The sequence below is a fragment of the Sinohyriopsis cumingii genome, chromosome 15, assembly GCF_028554795.1.
Source record: "Sinohyriopsis cumingii isolate HCF-2022 chromosome 15, ASM2855479v2, whole genome shotgun sequence".
Classification (NCBI taxonomy): Eukaryota; Metazoa; Mollusca; class Bivalvia; order Unionida; family Unionidae; genus Sinohyriopsis; species Sinohyriopsis cumingii.
In genome coordinates, this window is record NC_142975.1 from 84,503,774 (window position 1) to 84,520,912 (window position 17,139).

General features: G+C 35.4%; 1 protein-coding gene across 1 annotated transcript; it reads right to left on the bottom strand.

The window, feature by feature from the left end:
* Positions 1 to 386: 386 nt before the first annotated feature.
* On the bottom strand, positions 387 to 14,088 carry LOC149782233 (uncharacterized). The gene is made up of 4 exons (XM_089934855.1): positions 13,932 to 14,088; positions 4,023 to 4,111; positions 1,350 to 1,566; positions 387 to 645 (listed from the first exon to the last, which is right to left on the bottom strand). Exons 1-4 carry the CDS (start codon positions 13,987 to 13,989, stop codon positions 608 to 610), a joined length of 402 nt encoding a protein of 133 aa, XP_089790981.1. The 5' UTR covers positions 13,990 to 14,088; the 3' UTR covers positions 387 to 607.
* Between the last annotated feature and the right edge of the window lie 3,051 nt (positions 14,089 to 17,139).

Sequence of the window (17,139 nt, forward strand, 5' to 3'; positions counted from 1 at the left end):
TCATGATGAATGATGATGGGAAACTATAAATAAAAGAGAAAACAGCAGCAAGATCTAGTAGTAGAAGCAGCAGCAGCTTCAGGATAAAAAGGATTCTTAGTATCGCCTATCTTGGTTTGGTATTGAGCCACAGACGATGACGGTTGTTGTAATGGTCACAGTAGGAACACTTATAGTTGTAGTAATAGAAGTGGGAGGAAACGAATCAGAACAAAGAGGCAAAAGAACAGGTGGAGAAGGCATAAGAATATCAGCAACAAGATATTCGAGAGGAACAGGGGCAGAATTCCATTTTGTAATTAGATTTGTGTTAGTAATAAAGGAGAAGGTGATAAACACAGTAGCAATTATGATAACGATAGCAACATTAAATACAAAAGCAGCCGCAGCCATAGTAGTTTTATTAGCAGCAATAATATTTTCGTTGCACTTTTATTGATATTATTGTAATTTTTAATGTACAGAGAATGTACTTCCAAGACAAAGGTCCTACTGAAAACGAAACGAATCAAATTGCATATAATGCATTGTTCGAACATAGTTTATCATTGAGATGTGGTGTATAAATCCATATAAAAATAGCACTATAGCCATTGTGGATGACAATTCAGCCAACAAAACTGGTCACCCCACTGAAGATGATATCTGAAAGATAGAAAGTGAAAACTACTATATTACATGAAAAAGGAAGTATAAAGTTTAAGCATAGAGGGAAATGAACACACACACACACACACACACACACACACACACACACAGAGGAACATTTCTGAGTTCAAACCGACAGACCTATCAGTTTCAGGCGCCAACATCTACTGTGCACACACATTTGAATTATAACATAACCATTTTTTTAAATTAAAGAAATCTAGTTTCTTGATTCACTAGACGAAGAACCTAAGATTTGAATAATTCAGAATGGATGACGTCAAAATATGAAATTATGCATCACCTGCTATAACCGTAGAGGTTTATTATCTTTATTCGGAGGGTGGTCTTTACATTTTAAATATTTTAGAATAATTTTAACAGCTGGAATAGCAGCCAACTTTGCCAGGCCACTCTGATTTGTTTTCTATTTTATTTTTTTTATTTTTTTGTTGTTGTTGTTGTTCTGTTTTACTCATGGTGAACATTAATTTGAAATAAATTACCATTAATAGTTATGATATGAATGACAGAACTATAATAGGACATAGAGATTCATAAAATAACTATTAGAAATGTGACTTTTTTAATTTTTAATTCTTTGGAAGAAATGGAAATTTACGAATCATACAAAGGAGAAGGAAATAAGAAAGGACATTAAGACGAAGAGAAGAAAAAGATAAAATAACAGTAAATACTACCATCAGCAGCAGTGATAATGATATGTCCGCCGTGAACTGCATTGTCACCCTTCATCTCCAGATTAAAGCAATGGGCACTGGGTGAGGTGTAGCTATTTAATTCCAAGTTAGTACATAGCGTATCGGACGCGGAGTTTGAACCGTCCACAAATATTTTTACGGTCAAATGGCTGCATTCGGCAGCGATGATACTGTCCGCTTGTATAGTGAAGGTCGTCTGTATATTAATGACGAAAAATTAAATCAATAAAAAGAACTAGGTTAGAGAATAATTTCATAAATACTTGCATAGTAAATGATAATGCTCTCTGGAGTTACTGTTGTGATGCTTGCTTGAATTTATCCTCTTGCTCAATGGAATCCTTGGAACATTCATTGCATTCTCGGCAAAATTATGCACGAAGTCCAATATTAAAACAGGAGATGTACATATTAGAGAAATAGAACCAAAGGTTAGCCACAAACACACACAGGCACACGGACAAATACCGGACATAGGAATACAATTTTAAAGAAAGTTTTGTCATAAATATTGAACATGGTCTATTTAATTGCTTGTAAACAATGTCGAAAATAAGTTCTCACAAATCTTTCAATAAGTCAGTAGTCGCTGTTATATTAGCAAGTAATAGAAATGTTGGCTTGTTTTATAGAGTACTTAACATGATCATAATTCATCATCATCGTCGTCGTCTTCTTCTTATTCTTCTTATACTAATACTACTACTAATACTACTACTGTTACTGCTACTTCTTCTTCTTCACTGCACGGATGGTGGTATTTTGGATGGTTTTATATTTTGTGTTTCCGCTTCTCATGACCTTGTATCTCTGGCAATTTATGTGATATTCTTTTCGTCCTAATGAGTTCTCTTTTGTAGTAGGTCTGGCTTCAAGATAATTTCAAATTATCCCAGGCTGTATCTGGATTGTTCAGGTATTACTTTAAGTGCTTCCGCTACAATTGGTTCGATCTGTCTTTTGTTCATACTCAAGTTCCTTGCACGGATTACTATACTTCGTTACTAATTATCCCCTCCTTGTTCAGTACGTTTGACGCCAGAGTCCCCAAGTATTGTTATATTTCTGTTTACATTTTCCTTTGTTCCTGACATCCTTTGCTATCTGACATACTGTACTATTTCGGTCTCTGACATCTTGTGCTATATCCTTCTTTGATATCCTGTGCTGTTTCCTTCCCTGACACCCTATCATGTTTCCGTCTGTGACTTCTTGTATTATATACTTCTTTGACATCCTGTGCGATATCCTTCTTTGACATCCTGTGCTGTTTCCTACTCTGACATCCTGTGCTGCTGCCTTCTGTGACATCTTGTGCTATATCCTACTTTGAATCCTGTGCCATATACTCTGGTCATTCGATCTGGATATTTGATTCCCACAGAATATTCTCCTTGCTATTTGCATTTACCTTTTTCTGCATTTTGATAGTTAAAATCACTTGTCTGCAAACGTCATTCTACATTTCCAAGACAAATGAGAGAGTAACGCAAGCGGTACTTTGATAGCCTGTCGTTCATACTGTCTCTGCTGTCAGTAAGTGCTGGACCTTCTCATCTTTGTCATTTTGTTTACTAGTTTGCACATTTCTGACCGCCAGTGACTGGGCTTGTTCTAACATGAGCAGTCATTCTTTTTCTCCCCTTAACTCTGAATCAATCTCCATGTATTCCTAATCTCTTATAAACTCTCCAATCATTGTCTTTTCGCGCTATTGTGATGTTCGTGTCTTCTGTTGTGGTATTCATTCGCTTTGTTGTTATTTATCTTCTTTATTGTGTTTCGTCCTGAGTACTGGAGTAAGTATCAAGCCCATTCGTACAATTTTCTTACAGATGTAGGTGTCATTTTAGTCTGTTCTTCAATGGCGACAATTCTTTCAGCTTGGAATATGACGTCTATTTCATGACTATTTCGCATTTACAGAGCTTCGAGATGTCCATGAATATTAAATGATTGAGCGTTTCCTCTGGTGTCCTTTCCAGTGGCGTCACTAGGGTTGGTGTCACCCAGTGCGGTAACTTACGGTGTCAACCCCTTGGAGCCCCTTACTGTACCAAAACTGAAAAATTTTATAGACAGTCATGTGCGGATAACTCATGGTGTCACCCCCATGGACCTCCTTCCTGCACAAAAATTAAAAACTTTTATAGACAGTCATTTTGGTTTCACCCCCTCTGATGGTGTCACCCTGTGCGGTCCGCATACCCCGCACCACCCTAGTGGCACCACTGGTCTTTTCTTGACTAATATCCTCCCTTGTATTGTGTCGATACTCTTGCCAAAGCAATGAGTGCATTTACTAACAATATATTCAACCCCCTTCCATTTGATTCCGACATCAACCAGTTTATTGTCAGGAATAATATACTGCGCTCTCTAAAATCTCATGCTGCTTGCGGTGAATCTCCGGATGTTTCTGGTTACATAACGAAAAGTCCCATACAATGCCCAAGCAGACGATTGTTTCGTAGTCCTTGTTACAATCAACCCATGCCTCACATATGTGCTTTTTGCGTCTTCTGCATTTTTGAAGCACCATTTCATTTATTTATTTATTTATTTATTTATTTATATTATTATGAGTATTAATATTATTATTATTATTATAATTATTATTATTATTATTATGAGTATTATTATTATTATTACCTGACCGTGCTGAGCACAGAATCCTGCTTTAATCGTTGAGCCGGGAGATATGTTGCTAACCTGTATAGTCCTACCAGATTCTTGTATACCTGCAACGAGATTAAATTTTATCTATCAACCAATAGTAGCATAATCCTCCTCTGAAGTCTTGACCCCAATGTGTGTGTATATATATATATATATATATATATATATATATATATATATATATATATATATATATATATATATATATAACGATAAAGTACTTAGGGATGTTTTGTCTCAAATAAATATTACCACGACCGGTTTAACCACTAGACGAGCCTGGAGCGCCAGCTAGGGCGCCAAGATTGAGATGGGATGGAGGCAAAGCGAAAACAATAACAATGTCAACACTGTCAGCTTATTCTTTTATTCTAATTAAATATGTAGACTAAATAATGAACAATGCCACATTATGCAGTATTCATTTTTGAAAGTTTATAATAAGCGATGCCAGGGTGGGTGGGGTGGAGAGCATAGTGAAGTGTTCGCCTAGACGGCAAAATACCCTTGCATCGGCCCTGAATATTACTCAAGTTTGTAAATATCGTTTTTGTTTGTTTCGTTACGGATCATGTACAGCAAATTGCATAACTTGATTTAGATGTTTAAAAATATGAGGGTGAAAAAGGAATACATATTTGTTTAATGTTAGTAAATTGCATAGCAAACCTCAATCTATCTCTACAGTATTTGAGTTAGACACTGCGGTTCTCGACATACAGTAATACAAACAACACCGCTTCCATTTCCACCATCTTCGCTAGCAAAGGTTCCGATAACATAACCTTATCTACAGAAACACAGGCTTATCATATCGGAGCCTTGGCTAGCGAAGATGTCATTTTCACATGCAACTGATTAGTGCGTTCGTGTTTATTTGGGCTGTTTTCAGTGAGAATCATCCGTGAAATTAATGTGATATTTTTTCCTAATAATTTTCTTGGATAGCTAAAGGTTGTATAATTGTCCGAACGTAAGTTCATTGATTTTCTTCATCTAATGGTTAAGAATAAAAAAAATTCGTAGGGTAACAATTTTTGTGGATTTCACGGTGGCGCCATACCTCATATAGAAAAAGCTGTATATTTCACATGTCGGTAACGTATAGCAGCTTTTTCAATATGAGGTATGGCGCCACCGTGAAATCCACAAAAACTGTTACCCTACGAAACAAATTTATTCGAAGTGTATCGTATTTTATTTTGTGCATCTGTGTCTGTACATTTCATTGTATATCCTGCTATGAACCACGAAGGTACAGAATTACAAAGATTTAAAGGAATTGTAGAAAAATTACCGTATATATGGACAAGTTTTCCTGTCCCTTCTTTCGATTACTTAAGTTAATTTCCACAACAAAACCACATGAAGTTTCAGATACGTTGGAAATTTGTTAAACCGCGAAATATTTACCAAGCGAATGTATAAAAGTAGCTAGCTTACGAACACTTACAAAACGGGAACGTTTTCATACATGCTGTTTAGCGTAAAGAGGAAGATTTGATTGTCCAAAGCATAATAAATCTTATCAAATACGTAGTAAATCTCCAGTTGTGTGGGCAGATATTTACTTTGCAAGACAGGATTGTCGTCAGTTGAAGTGACCTATACATCACAGTACTTGCTGATAACCATTACATGGAAATCATGCAATGAATCTACCGGTTTTCTCCTGTATCGCACATCGTTTCGAGACACTAGCATGTACGATCAACATTCTTTAAACTTTCTTTAAATTAGGAAAATGTTCTAGAACAGTAACAGGAATTCTCTTCACAAAACAAAACAGTTGCTATGGATTCTCTGGAAATATTATAAAATATTGTGCGGATATTTGATGAAAAGCCTTTGTAAATAATTCCGAAATTAATGTTTTCTCAAACAGTAGCATATATCAGACTGAAAATTAGAAGTTGTAAATCAGAAATATTAAGCCTGGCTGTATAAGACGGTTGTCGCAGCTTCAGGTAACTGCAGTAAGATTGCCAGTAGAAGAGGGGTGTATACTATCATCTAAGGGCAACTGAAATAGAATAAAATAAATCCCAAGCTGACTACCTGATTAATAAAAGTATCTCTGGAAAAATGTCTGCATCGATCATACATAGCAGAAATTAACTAAGACAACGAATGAGAGCTGCTGTTTTTAATGCTTGGGTATAGACTGTATTTTATCAGTCAGTTTTCCATTACAAAATATAATAAGATAAGTTGGTTAAATTCACCATCACAAGCGTCCAGAGATCATTCTTTTACTGTATTAATGAGCAATTGGAAATAAACAAGTTACATGTTGCTACAATTTAACCATTTTCTGTATACCGAGAATTGCATAATCTATTCTAGACTGCGCTACATAAGAAAGCAAACAAACAAATAAACTATTGAACAAAACACTTATAAAACAAAATACACATACAGACAGATAGGCAAACAAAGAAAATAAAATAAAATTGTTGGTTTATTTACACAGTATGAAAAATATGTACTCAAAATAATAATAATAATAATTTTAAAACTGTTCTGAGTGACTAACACCCCATATTTGCTAACCAACGAAAAAGGTAAAGTGACCAATACCAAGTCACTTACTTCAAACACCCTATATCTACATTTCAGCACCTTACATTTGCTATCCTACACACCACTTTTGTAAGTAAAAGCGTGTTTTAGTATTTGCTTATACTAAAGGATAAAGATCAAGACAAAGAAACACTTCCGTTTTCTTTCATGTATTATTGTAAAATCACAATCACGATAAATTTCATATCACTTCACATAGGATAATTTGTTTACCATCTTTCTCTTTTGAAATTTCTGTAACGGTATAGGTCCTATCGCTTCTATTGCTTCTTTTGCTTGCTTCGCCTTATTGAATTTCTTTGCTGAAATGGGTTATTCTTCTGTTTGCACTTCAGAATTCTCTTTCTCCTTCTTTTCTCTTTTCTTGGGACACTCAAAAAACTAATGTCCATTTTCTTGACATTGATAACATATTAAGTTTTTTCTTGTTTCCCGTCTTAAAGGTTCCCTTTCTTTGTCCATGTGGACATTCTGGAGTCGAGTGTTACTTTTGCTAACAGATATACCACATATCTTAACTTTTATATCGATGGTACTAATCAGATGTCTTGCTGGAACTAAACTTTCAAACAACTCCTTGAACATGTCTGACACTTCCATCTTGTCAGATTGAAAACTGAATGAATGTATTCTCTTAGGTTTAGAGGTGCTCTTATAAAAGGTAAAATATGTAGCCTAGTCAAAATAAACCTGAATCATATACGGTCATAAAACGTGCACAAATTTCCAAGGAGAAATCAGAAGTCAAGCTACAACGTTCTGTTTCACCCTACACTCTCCAGAAAGTATTTACGTCATTATATTAATTTTTAAAAAGACATGATTGACCCATATCCAACACCATCTGTCTCCACTGGACAAAGAGAGTTGCGATCAGCCAGAAAAGAAAGTCGTTTGCTAGTTACTAAGATTTGTTTCCTAGTTCAGTTACTCCAAAAGTGACTTTCAGAAACTTAAGAAAGCCGGCTTACACTGTTAAATTTATCACCTTAAGTCCCAACGCTTGTCATATATTTACATGTACTGTTTATAAATTTGCCACCACAAAGAAAATGTTGATTAACGATTCACACGGCACGACGTCCAAAATTCAAAGGAATAATTCTGTCTTGTGCATTCAGTTCTTGTTAAATGTAATTGATCATCGCCGAAGTCTAGAACACAGTTATTGACATTATTTTCCAAAGAGTTTGGTGTAACATTCATGACAGAAATCGTGGCATGCTAAACATTATAGTGTCTTAGCCAACCAACGTCATTTGAACATTTTTAAAATAATGTCTTCCTCTAACATGCGAATATCAATGATTTTAAAAGTCTAATTCGTTTTGGATGTAATTGTTTCACTTGAATCTTTACAAAGTAGAGGTAAATGAATTTTGGCAACGCAGTGTTTAGATTCTGAATGTGTTCTTCTAAACATTCCACTTACAGGAATGTCATCTGACCATTTGAACATTTTCAGACTAATCGGCTTTGTTACAGCATTAAGATACCAACGGTCAAAACATCTATATCGTACAGGATGTAATTATTTCTTTTGTAACCAGTAAATTTTCAATGTCACAAACGTGAACCGTTTTCTTATTGGTACGAACAAGTTACCCAGAAGCTCTCGCATAGGCATATTCAGTTACGAAACGGTTTTCTTAATACTGAAAGCAATTTGTAAAAGTACATTTTCTAAACTTCTTGTTACTCGTAAATCTATCCATTCTAACCCATAAACAAGATATATTAGCAACTCCGCTGTTAGTCAAAGCTTAGACTGGTTATAAGTCGCGAAAAAATATTTTTCAAAAATGGTTACTTTTATTTAATTTATATTATGTTCCTGCCTTTTATGTTCGTGATTAAGGTTTGTGAAATCTGAGTTTTGCCTACTTGATTTTTGTCATGATTCTAAGAAGCAACAAGATATTTACTAAAACTAAAGTTCAATGATTCACCTTGTTTACGAGCTAAAAGGGTTCTGTAAGAGAACTTACTTATAGTTTGGCGTAATTTTCCATTAAGATGTCTGTATTTTTCCTGAACACTTTGTTACTGCATAGGTCAAATGAAATATGTATAAGACCAAATTATCTGCAATCCAACATTATCATTTTCAAGCCAAGAAAATGGGTAGGAACGTTTACAAATTATTAATATTTCATTTTGAATTCTAAATTGACTCTTTCACATTTATTTTGTTTTAAGTGTCAGATTCAATTTATCGTATTTAATTATCATTTCCATATCTATTTTCTACGATTTGATTTTCAATGTTAGGTGTGTTACGTTGCTTAGGATAGAATTGCCTTTTGCTTCTTGGGCAAACCAAAGATTGACGCAGAGAAAGTAAATTTTCTGCTGAGTTTTAAAACGGCATAACGGTCTTCCATAGAAATTAAACATGATGAAGGGAAGAGAAGTTATGTGTTGTAGATGGATTGTCAGTACTTGTTAAAGAAAATAATTGTCTGTCTATCTATAAAAAAGCGATGGTAGTAGTGCTTACACACACTATACCTACAAATGTACTTATTGTTTCAGGTTTAGATTTTTGTGAAATACGTAGATGTATCCATCCGTGTCCAAAACAGCTTAGAGCTCTTGAAAAAAGATACTACTAAAATGATTTTCAACTCAAACTAAAACAAAGTCCTCCCTTGTATTTACCCCACTTATGTGACTCTGTGTGTGTGTGTGTGTGTGTGTGAGAGAGAGAGAGAGAGAGCAATGCAATTGTTCTAAACGAGTACGGTTCCATCCTTAAAGCACAAAATTTAAACAAGGGATTTGGTTCGCATTGGTGTGGCATGGAGCAATTAAACATCTTTTCTACCAGATCTTTGTGGTGTATTGTGTCATTGGAAAAGCCACTGCAAATCTGAGTTCGCAACAAAGAAATCAGCAACTGCGGACTATTTTACTCAGCAGTTGTATTGATTATCTTCTTCCAAGTCATTTGTTGCAATATACTGACAGTAGCAACAACAACCGTAGTTTTGCAAGCGCCAGTCAAAGCCAGACTTCTTCCAATCACATGAGCAGCTTAAACATTTGGAGAATAATTTTCATTCCACAGTGGGTGACTCTTCAGAAACCAGAATCATCGAACTAAAAATAATACATTTTATATAACATTAGCTAGTGTTAGTTGTATGGATGTGTTTTACACTCAAATTGCCTCGGTCCATGCAGTTGAATCATAAAGCTCATTGGGAAGTAGCTTATGGTAAGTAGAAATAGCTTAGCTCATTAAAGTCAAGAATGTGGTTGGAGATCACATTTGACGGTACTATCTTATATCAAATATATCCTTTTTCATCGTTCCGAAAGTAAACATTGTCCTTACCTAACAGGGTCGCACAAAATACAATTGGTCACTTTGACCTTTTATCTGTAATTGATTGTTAGGGCATAAAAAAGTACATATTGTACACGAAATTTAAAATTTTAATACATAGGAAAGTTACAACCATAAAGTGTGATTCCAATTACGAATAAAGCTAACACAAAACTGGATTTAGTGAATAGCCCGGATGTGATAGATGGGCAGAACTAGACTTAAATTACTTCTCGGGCGTTTCGGGAATGTGCCGGCTGAGGTATCAAGTGTGTAAAAACGGAACCGGGGTGTCGTCATTTGTGTTCTTTGTGTGTTTTTATTCCCACCGGACTTGCAGTATAGAGTCTTAACTGTAAACGATTTCGTGTGCGGATCGATTCCCATTCAACTAGCTTACAGACATTGTTTACTGGGGTTTTATTGCCCCTCGACACAAACTCGGTGCGATGGATCAGCAAAGAAAAGCCTGAGTCCCATGTTTTCACGTTGGATAGTTTGTCATTATGTGGTTGGATCTTTTACACACAAGACGACTAATGAAATAACAAGGTATAAGCATAAATCCGCTCTTTTCCAGGGTCTAGTGCAACCAGTAACTCAAATCTAAAGGAATACACAAACAGTATAAGGTAGCCAAAATGACAGGCCATCAGGCCCAAACATACAAGCTGGCAACGACTCACATAAGGCCCCGTCGCACAATGCGGCAATGCTTGGTACAGAAAATATCCAGTAAGCATTGCCTCTAACCTGAGCCCCTAAATAATACATAAATATAAATGGCTCAAAAATCCAAGACCATCAGAAAACACAGCACGGAACGGTAAATATCAAGCCTCCAAACAAAATACACAAAGGAAGCGTTGGTACCTCCAGAATCGAAATACAATACACGGTCCTTATAAGGTGGGTAAATCACAAAACCATCAGATCACCGCCACATAAGATGACATTGATTCAATAAATAAGAAACTAATCCAATGATCAAGGACCAAACGCTTACTAGCTTAAAAATGTAAGGAAAACCATGGCAGAAACCATTATTTAAAAATTTTCCTCTAAAATCCATTCTCATCTAATAAATAGCTTGTAAATACAGATAACGTTCTTCATAATTACGTCCAAAAAGACACTATTGGTGCGGGTTATTGGATGATAATAAAAAGTAGGTGTTGGATAGGAATCAAAAAGTAGGTGTCAGATTTAGTACCATCTAACCTGATCCCCTAAATAATACAGAATATAAGGTGGTCCGAAATCCAAGAACATCACCGGCCACCGCACATAGCGGTAGATATCAGCTCCCCAAAAACATACACAAAGGATACGTTGCTACCTCCATATCTGAAATACAACACACGGCCCTCATAAGGTGGTTAAATCACAAAACCATCAGGACCCAGCCACATAAGATGGCCTAGACTGAATAAATAAAAAAACAAATCTCATCAACAAGGACCGACGGCTCCCAACTTAAGAACACCACGAGTATGGAAAACCATGGCAGAAAGTTTTTTTTATAAAACAAAAAATTCGTCTTAACTCTACCCTCCATAACACAGATATCCAGAAAGAACAGATTCAAAATTATATCCAAAAAGAGACTATCGGTGCAGGGTATTGGATAATAATCCAAACGTAGATGGTGTATAAGACTCAAAGAATGGGTGTTGGATAGTGCAAAACAAAATGTTGTCATGTACTTCCTCTAGTTAACATTAAATGTCCCGTAGAGGTCTATACATTGTTTAATATGGACACAAACGGCGGATAATACGTGTATATAAAAAAAATAGGTGCTGGATAGTAGAGTCTACGAGATAGTATATCAAAAAGCGGGTGCTATTTAGTAGGGTGTATATTGGATAGCATATGAAAAACTAGATGCGGGATAGTACGATGTGTGTGTTAAATAGTAGCCAAACATTTTAATATTGCCAGTCTTCGTGCTCCCCCAACCCAACCCAACCCCAAGTGGCATTTCCGCGTTACATTCCCGCAGTGCCCCAAGTGACATCCCAATGTTAAATTCCCGTTGCCCCCCCCCCCCCACCTAGAAATGGAATATTTCTAAACATTTGAACATAAAAGTAAATGTCTACATGATAAGTCTCACCAACCCCACTACCACATCTCTCTCTCTCTCTCTCTCTCTCTCTCTCTCTCTCTCTCTCTCTCTCTCTCACGTGGCGGAGTTTTGCCTGTGTCATTCGATGATGCCTTGTGACCGATGAATGATGGTAAAATGTAGTCACGCAAACCAACAGAAAGGGGAGAGATAAAAATGGAAGAAATAAACAACTTTATGTTCAGTAGTACTGTTAATCAAATCTTAATAATGACTTAAAGCAGTGATTCTCAAAGCGGGCTGTATCACCCGCTGGGTGGGGGTGGGTGGGGGCAGTGATTCGCAAAGTGGGCTGTACCACCCGCTGGGGGAGGGGGGCGGTGATTGCCAAGGGAGGTGCTCATGGTTGCCACTTTTTACTGGGTAAGGTAGAGGGCACTGAGGATAACCAAGGTGGTCCGAAAAAGTTTGGGAAACACTGACTTAGAGCAACTGTAATACATTTAAATGTTTGAACTGTATCTTGCTGGTACCTCATTTCAATGTTTATATTTCCCACTCGTTTGAAAATGATGCGCGTTCACTGTTCAAGTACTTAACTATGCTGTGTTTGTGGTGCTCTACTTTCTTCAGTTAAATCGTCTTTGATGTTTGAATCTAAACTGTGTCTTATATTTATTTAATCTATATTAATGAAAAAAGAAGTTCAGAAAATAAAAGAAGCAGCTTATCATTTGCAACGAGCCTTGTAATTACTCGCAAAAGGTAAAAGCACTACATTTTGTGGATGAAAGAGTTGGCCGGCTTTAGCAAACGCGGAGCGCGATTTGGATCATTGTGGAGGGCCCCTGGATTTATGCGTGGGGCCCCCTGTGAAAACGGCATTTGGAAATAAACTTTCAAACAAGTTTTATATGATATTGAACTTAAAATTTTATTCCATTGCTTTAAAATTACTTTCTCTCTATAGATATATGTTTAAAAATTAATAAGGTGTTGGAGGCCTGAAAGAGCGGGTCCTGATTGGGCCAAATCGGTCTAATCGGCCTAAAGCCGGCCCTGTGCAGAGTTTATTCATTCCATTAATTCTGTCAATACACAGTTGCTTGTTGTCAATCTTAACTGCATTTGAAATGCAAGTATGCGTATTTGTATTTGATATAAATAAAATATATGTATAGTATGTACGCTGTATTTTTGATACACCACTCGTTTGAAAAAAATTTCATTAAAACGAAATTCGGCAAGCCTCGTTCCTTTTTAATTAAAAATGTATACATCTCGTGGTATATCAATGATATAGCGTACATACTATGTATGTATGTATGTATGTATGTATGTATGTATGTATGTAACTAGACAAGCAAACGTTTTCTGCTAAACTAAGTATTTAAACCTTAAATGGTTTGGTGAAATATATTCCAACAATCAGAGATGTTCTCCTGAAACGGGCAACACCGTTTACCAATCTATCCCAAGTTTGAACCTCGCCCTGAGATGAAAATTTGTAGCATTCATTTGCAATTTAAAGAAGTATGAACATGCGGATGAAGTGTATTTTTAAAGTCTCTGTAATTGTTTTAAGTACTGAATTTAGTTCTACACTACTATTTTACATAATACAATCCAATTACATATTTATTATATGTAAAAGCCATGAAATGTAAATCTCAATATATTTAATGAATACTAAACAGTTACATTCTTCAGTCACTCATCCATTTATTTCTACCTAATAAAAATAAATTCTCAAAAAAAATGCGGAAAATATTGTACATTTGCAGCGCAGAATGCGAGAGCGATTAAAATTTATCTTCTGAAATGACGCTTTTATGAAGAGCAGTCGGTGAATGTGAAGAAAAAAACAAAGAAATTTAAGGTTGGATAATGTACTTACTGATCGCATATGTGTACGTCAGAAGGCAAAACAGTATTATTAGGGAAGCGTGATCCATTTTTGCATAAGACGTAATATTACTCTGTCCTCTGGAACAAACAAACCTTGAATCTGAGATAACAAAATGAAGAACATTTATGCTGGTACCTGTTTATCTATGGCATGGTGTAGTGACACGAGCATAGAGCAATTTCGTGACTAGGAGGCATGATTTATCTCCCTTCGCCCTTTCTCAAGTTTATCTTGTGATGGCCTTTGCTATGTCCAGTCTAAATTGGCAAGCCAGTAACAAAGGCCGGAAACTAGTAAAAATTATTTCGTGATTAGTGTGGTGAATAGCAGGAAAAATAAGAATCAGAAAACTGATTAATGGGCGCGGTGCATGATGCATCATAAGTAAAAATGACAGCGATTCTGAAAAGAGTGCAGCGATTCTAAAAAAAAGTACTGCGATTCTGAAAATAATACAGCGATCATGTACTTTCATCAAGACGAAGGATGTTGGCTATCTGGACCTTGGGTCAATGTCTATGAATGTAATTCCATCCGTTTTTCCTCTGTTATATTGGTGGTGATCTCTGAATTAGATGTATGCATTATTGGTCTGATTGAAAAGAAATAGAGCATTCTTTAGAACAACAGCAATACAGTGAGTTTGTGTGTGTTTTTTGCGACAGCGCACAGCGCGTAACCTAGCGCTAATGCGTGTCCTGAAGTGAAATCTGTGACCAATGGCTCCTTGTTTTCACTACAGTTCAGCCACTCCAAACAAAACAAAACAAACTAAAACAAAATTGCTGGCTAACTTACGACAAGAACTTAACCGTAAGTTTATTTGTTAACACACGTTTAGATTAACATAATATTAATTAGGATTTGGACACACAGGAAAGTTTGGTACAGTATTACGACTCTATGGTCTTAAAATAAGTAATAGAAAAGAGCGAAAACCTACAAGTTTCGTAAAATTCAACAACTGATGCATTTTCCTATAATACAAATGAAAAGAATAAAACATAGAAATGAAAAGAAAATAATTTACGGCATTGTGAATTAAATGGCAAATAATCCTTGAATTACTAGCACAAGTCCTTAAGATGACATTTCTGAATAAACTTTAGTGGTATTCCAAAAGAAATCGATGCTGATAGAATGTTATTCGTGTGATAGCCTGTAAAGTGGAGATATGCCAACAGTCTTTTGTTGAATAACAGTAATATGATCCAAGGTTTCCTTGTTTGAATTCATTATAATTCCCAGTTAATGTTTCTTTCCAAGAATATTTAATCAAGCACTTTGTATTTTCAGAGAAATGATAAATAATTTGACCCAAATCAAAATATGAAAACAACAATGTAAATGATTACTGCCTAGATGTTATCACAGGAATAAATAATTTTTCCAGTAAACAAGATTGTATACTCCTCTGCCTGACCTAGGTCACAATTAGCATTTTCTAAAACCGCTATTACCTAATGCAAAATTTCCTTCAAGAAGATTTCAAATGTTTACAGGTAAAAATCTCTTACTGAAATTGTTATATAGAATGTGGTAAACAAATGTTTTAGACTCAGACCAATATACTTTACTTCTATTGATAATGACCCTAATATTAAACCCATACTCACAGACAAAATATTAGCTATATAGTTGTTGTGTTAAGAATTTAAAAAATCAATACTTGTGGTCAGGTACACAGAGAACTCGATTTTGGACACGGTTAGCTACAAGATATAATTTTACATAACCCACAGAATATAATAAATTTTAAAAAAACTAACAATGCAAAGTAAATATATACAACAACTGACAAACAAATATAAAGCATATTTTTTGGACAGAATTTGGCCCGAGTCTAATAGTGGTCTAAATAGTACCGGAAGTGTGATTCATAGTCGCATTTGACGTGTATCCACGAATAGCAACTTGTAATCATTGTTCACATTTTATACTGCTTGGAATGTTGTCATGCTAGTTATTATGTTAAATTTTCATAATTTATTATAAAACCTTTGCGCTCATTTCTTGAAAATATTTTTTGCGCATTCGGAAAACAGTACCCAGTAGAACTGCAACTATAAATGAGAACGTTTCTAAAAATCGCCAAGTTAGGTTACTGAGGTTTTTTCGTCAGAATAAGTCGAAGAATATAGAGAAAAAGCATAATCGAAAATTAATTAAATTATGAGTAACCAAACTTTCCTGTCTTAATTTGTCACTTACGTTATCAAGTGTATGTGTTCTTTTCATTGAACTCGTTAGTTTCTCTCTGCGTGTAATCTAGTGTCTTGTTATATGTCTCTTTTCTGCATGACTATTTAATAATTATATTCGTAGTACAGGTTGTCAAAAAATCGAAAACAGAATTGGTAGAAAATTATGTACTTGCCTATCTACACAAACTATGACTCCTGTTCATAGTGAGTTACCAAAATTTGAGCGGTTTTGACTGCTATCATTAACAGAAAGGTGAAATGTACGCAAAGAAACAATTTTTTAAATAAATGGTATCCTTTAAAAACAAGCGAATGATTATATATGTGTCCGCTATGGTGGATTTCACATGGTGCAATTAGATATGAAACAAAAATTAGTAGAAACCGCATACTTTGGTGTTTTAAAAAGTTTTAGTGTATTGAATACACCACACGTTGTATGCATGTTATGACTGACTATTGGCATGGAGCGGTAAATTTAGGATGAGGTTTCTTCAAGTTTAACAGGAGAGTATACAGACTCACTACAGAAGCAAAACATCAATAATATGTGCATATGTTTCTTACGTTTTCGAATAAAATATAAACAAAATTATCATAATAATACATTTACTCTAACACTAAATAACATGTCAAACAATCAGCAATTTCACGAGCTTTGCATACGGTCATTAGAGAACGCTTATTGGTCATCTTTATTGGACTGGTTTTTAGATAACGATAATCTGGGGCTTTTTTCTTGAATCAAAAGAGTACTTTCTTATTGGATCCTCTTCCTCACTGCGAAGAAATGTAAATCAGACAAGTAGAATGGTGTACCAGGCACCGGCAATGGAAACGAATGATGAGCCCAACAATATTGAACTGTCTTTAGCACTTTACTTTACAATTGCAGAATCGTGTATCCATTCTTCGCGAAGAAAATTTAATACTGTAGACGATAAGGATATATTTTTATCTATGATATCATGTCACATTTCTGCTTCCAGTGC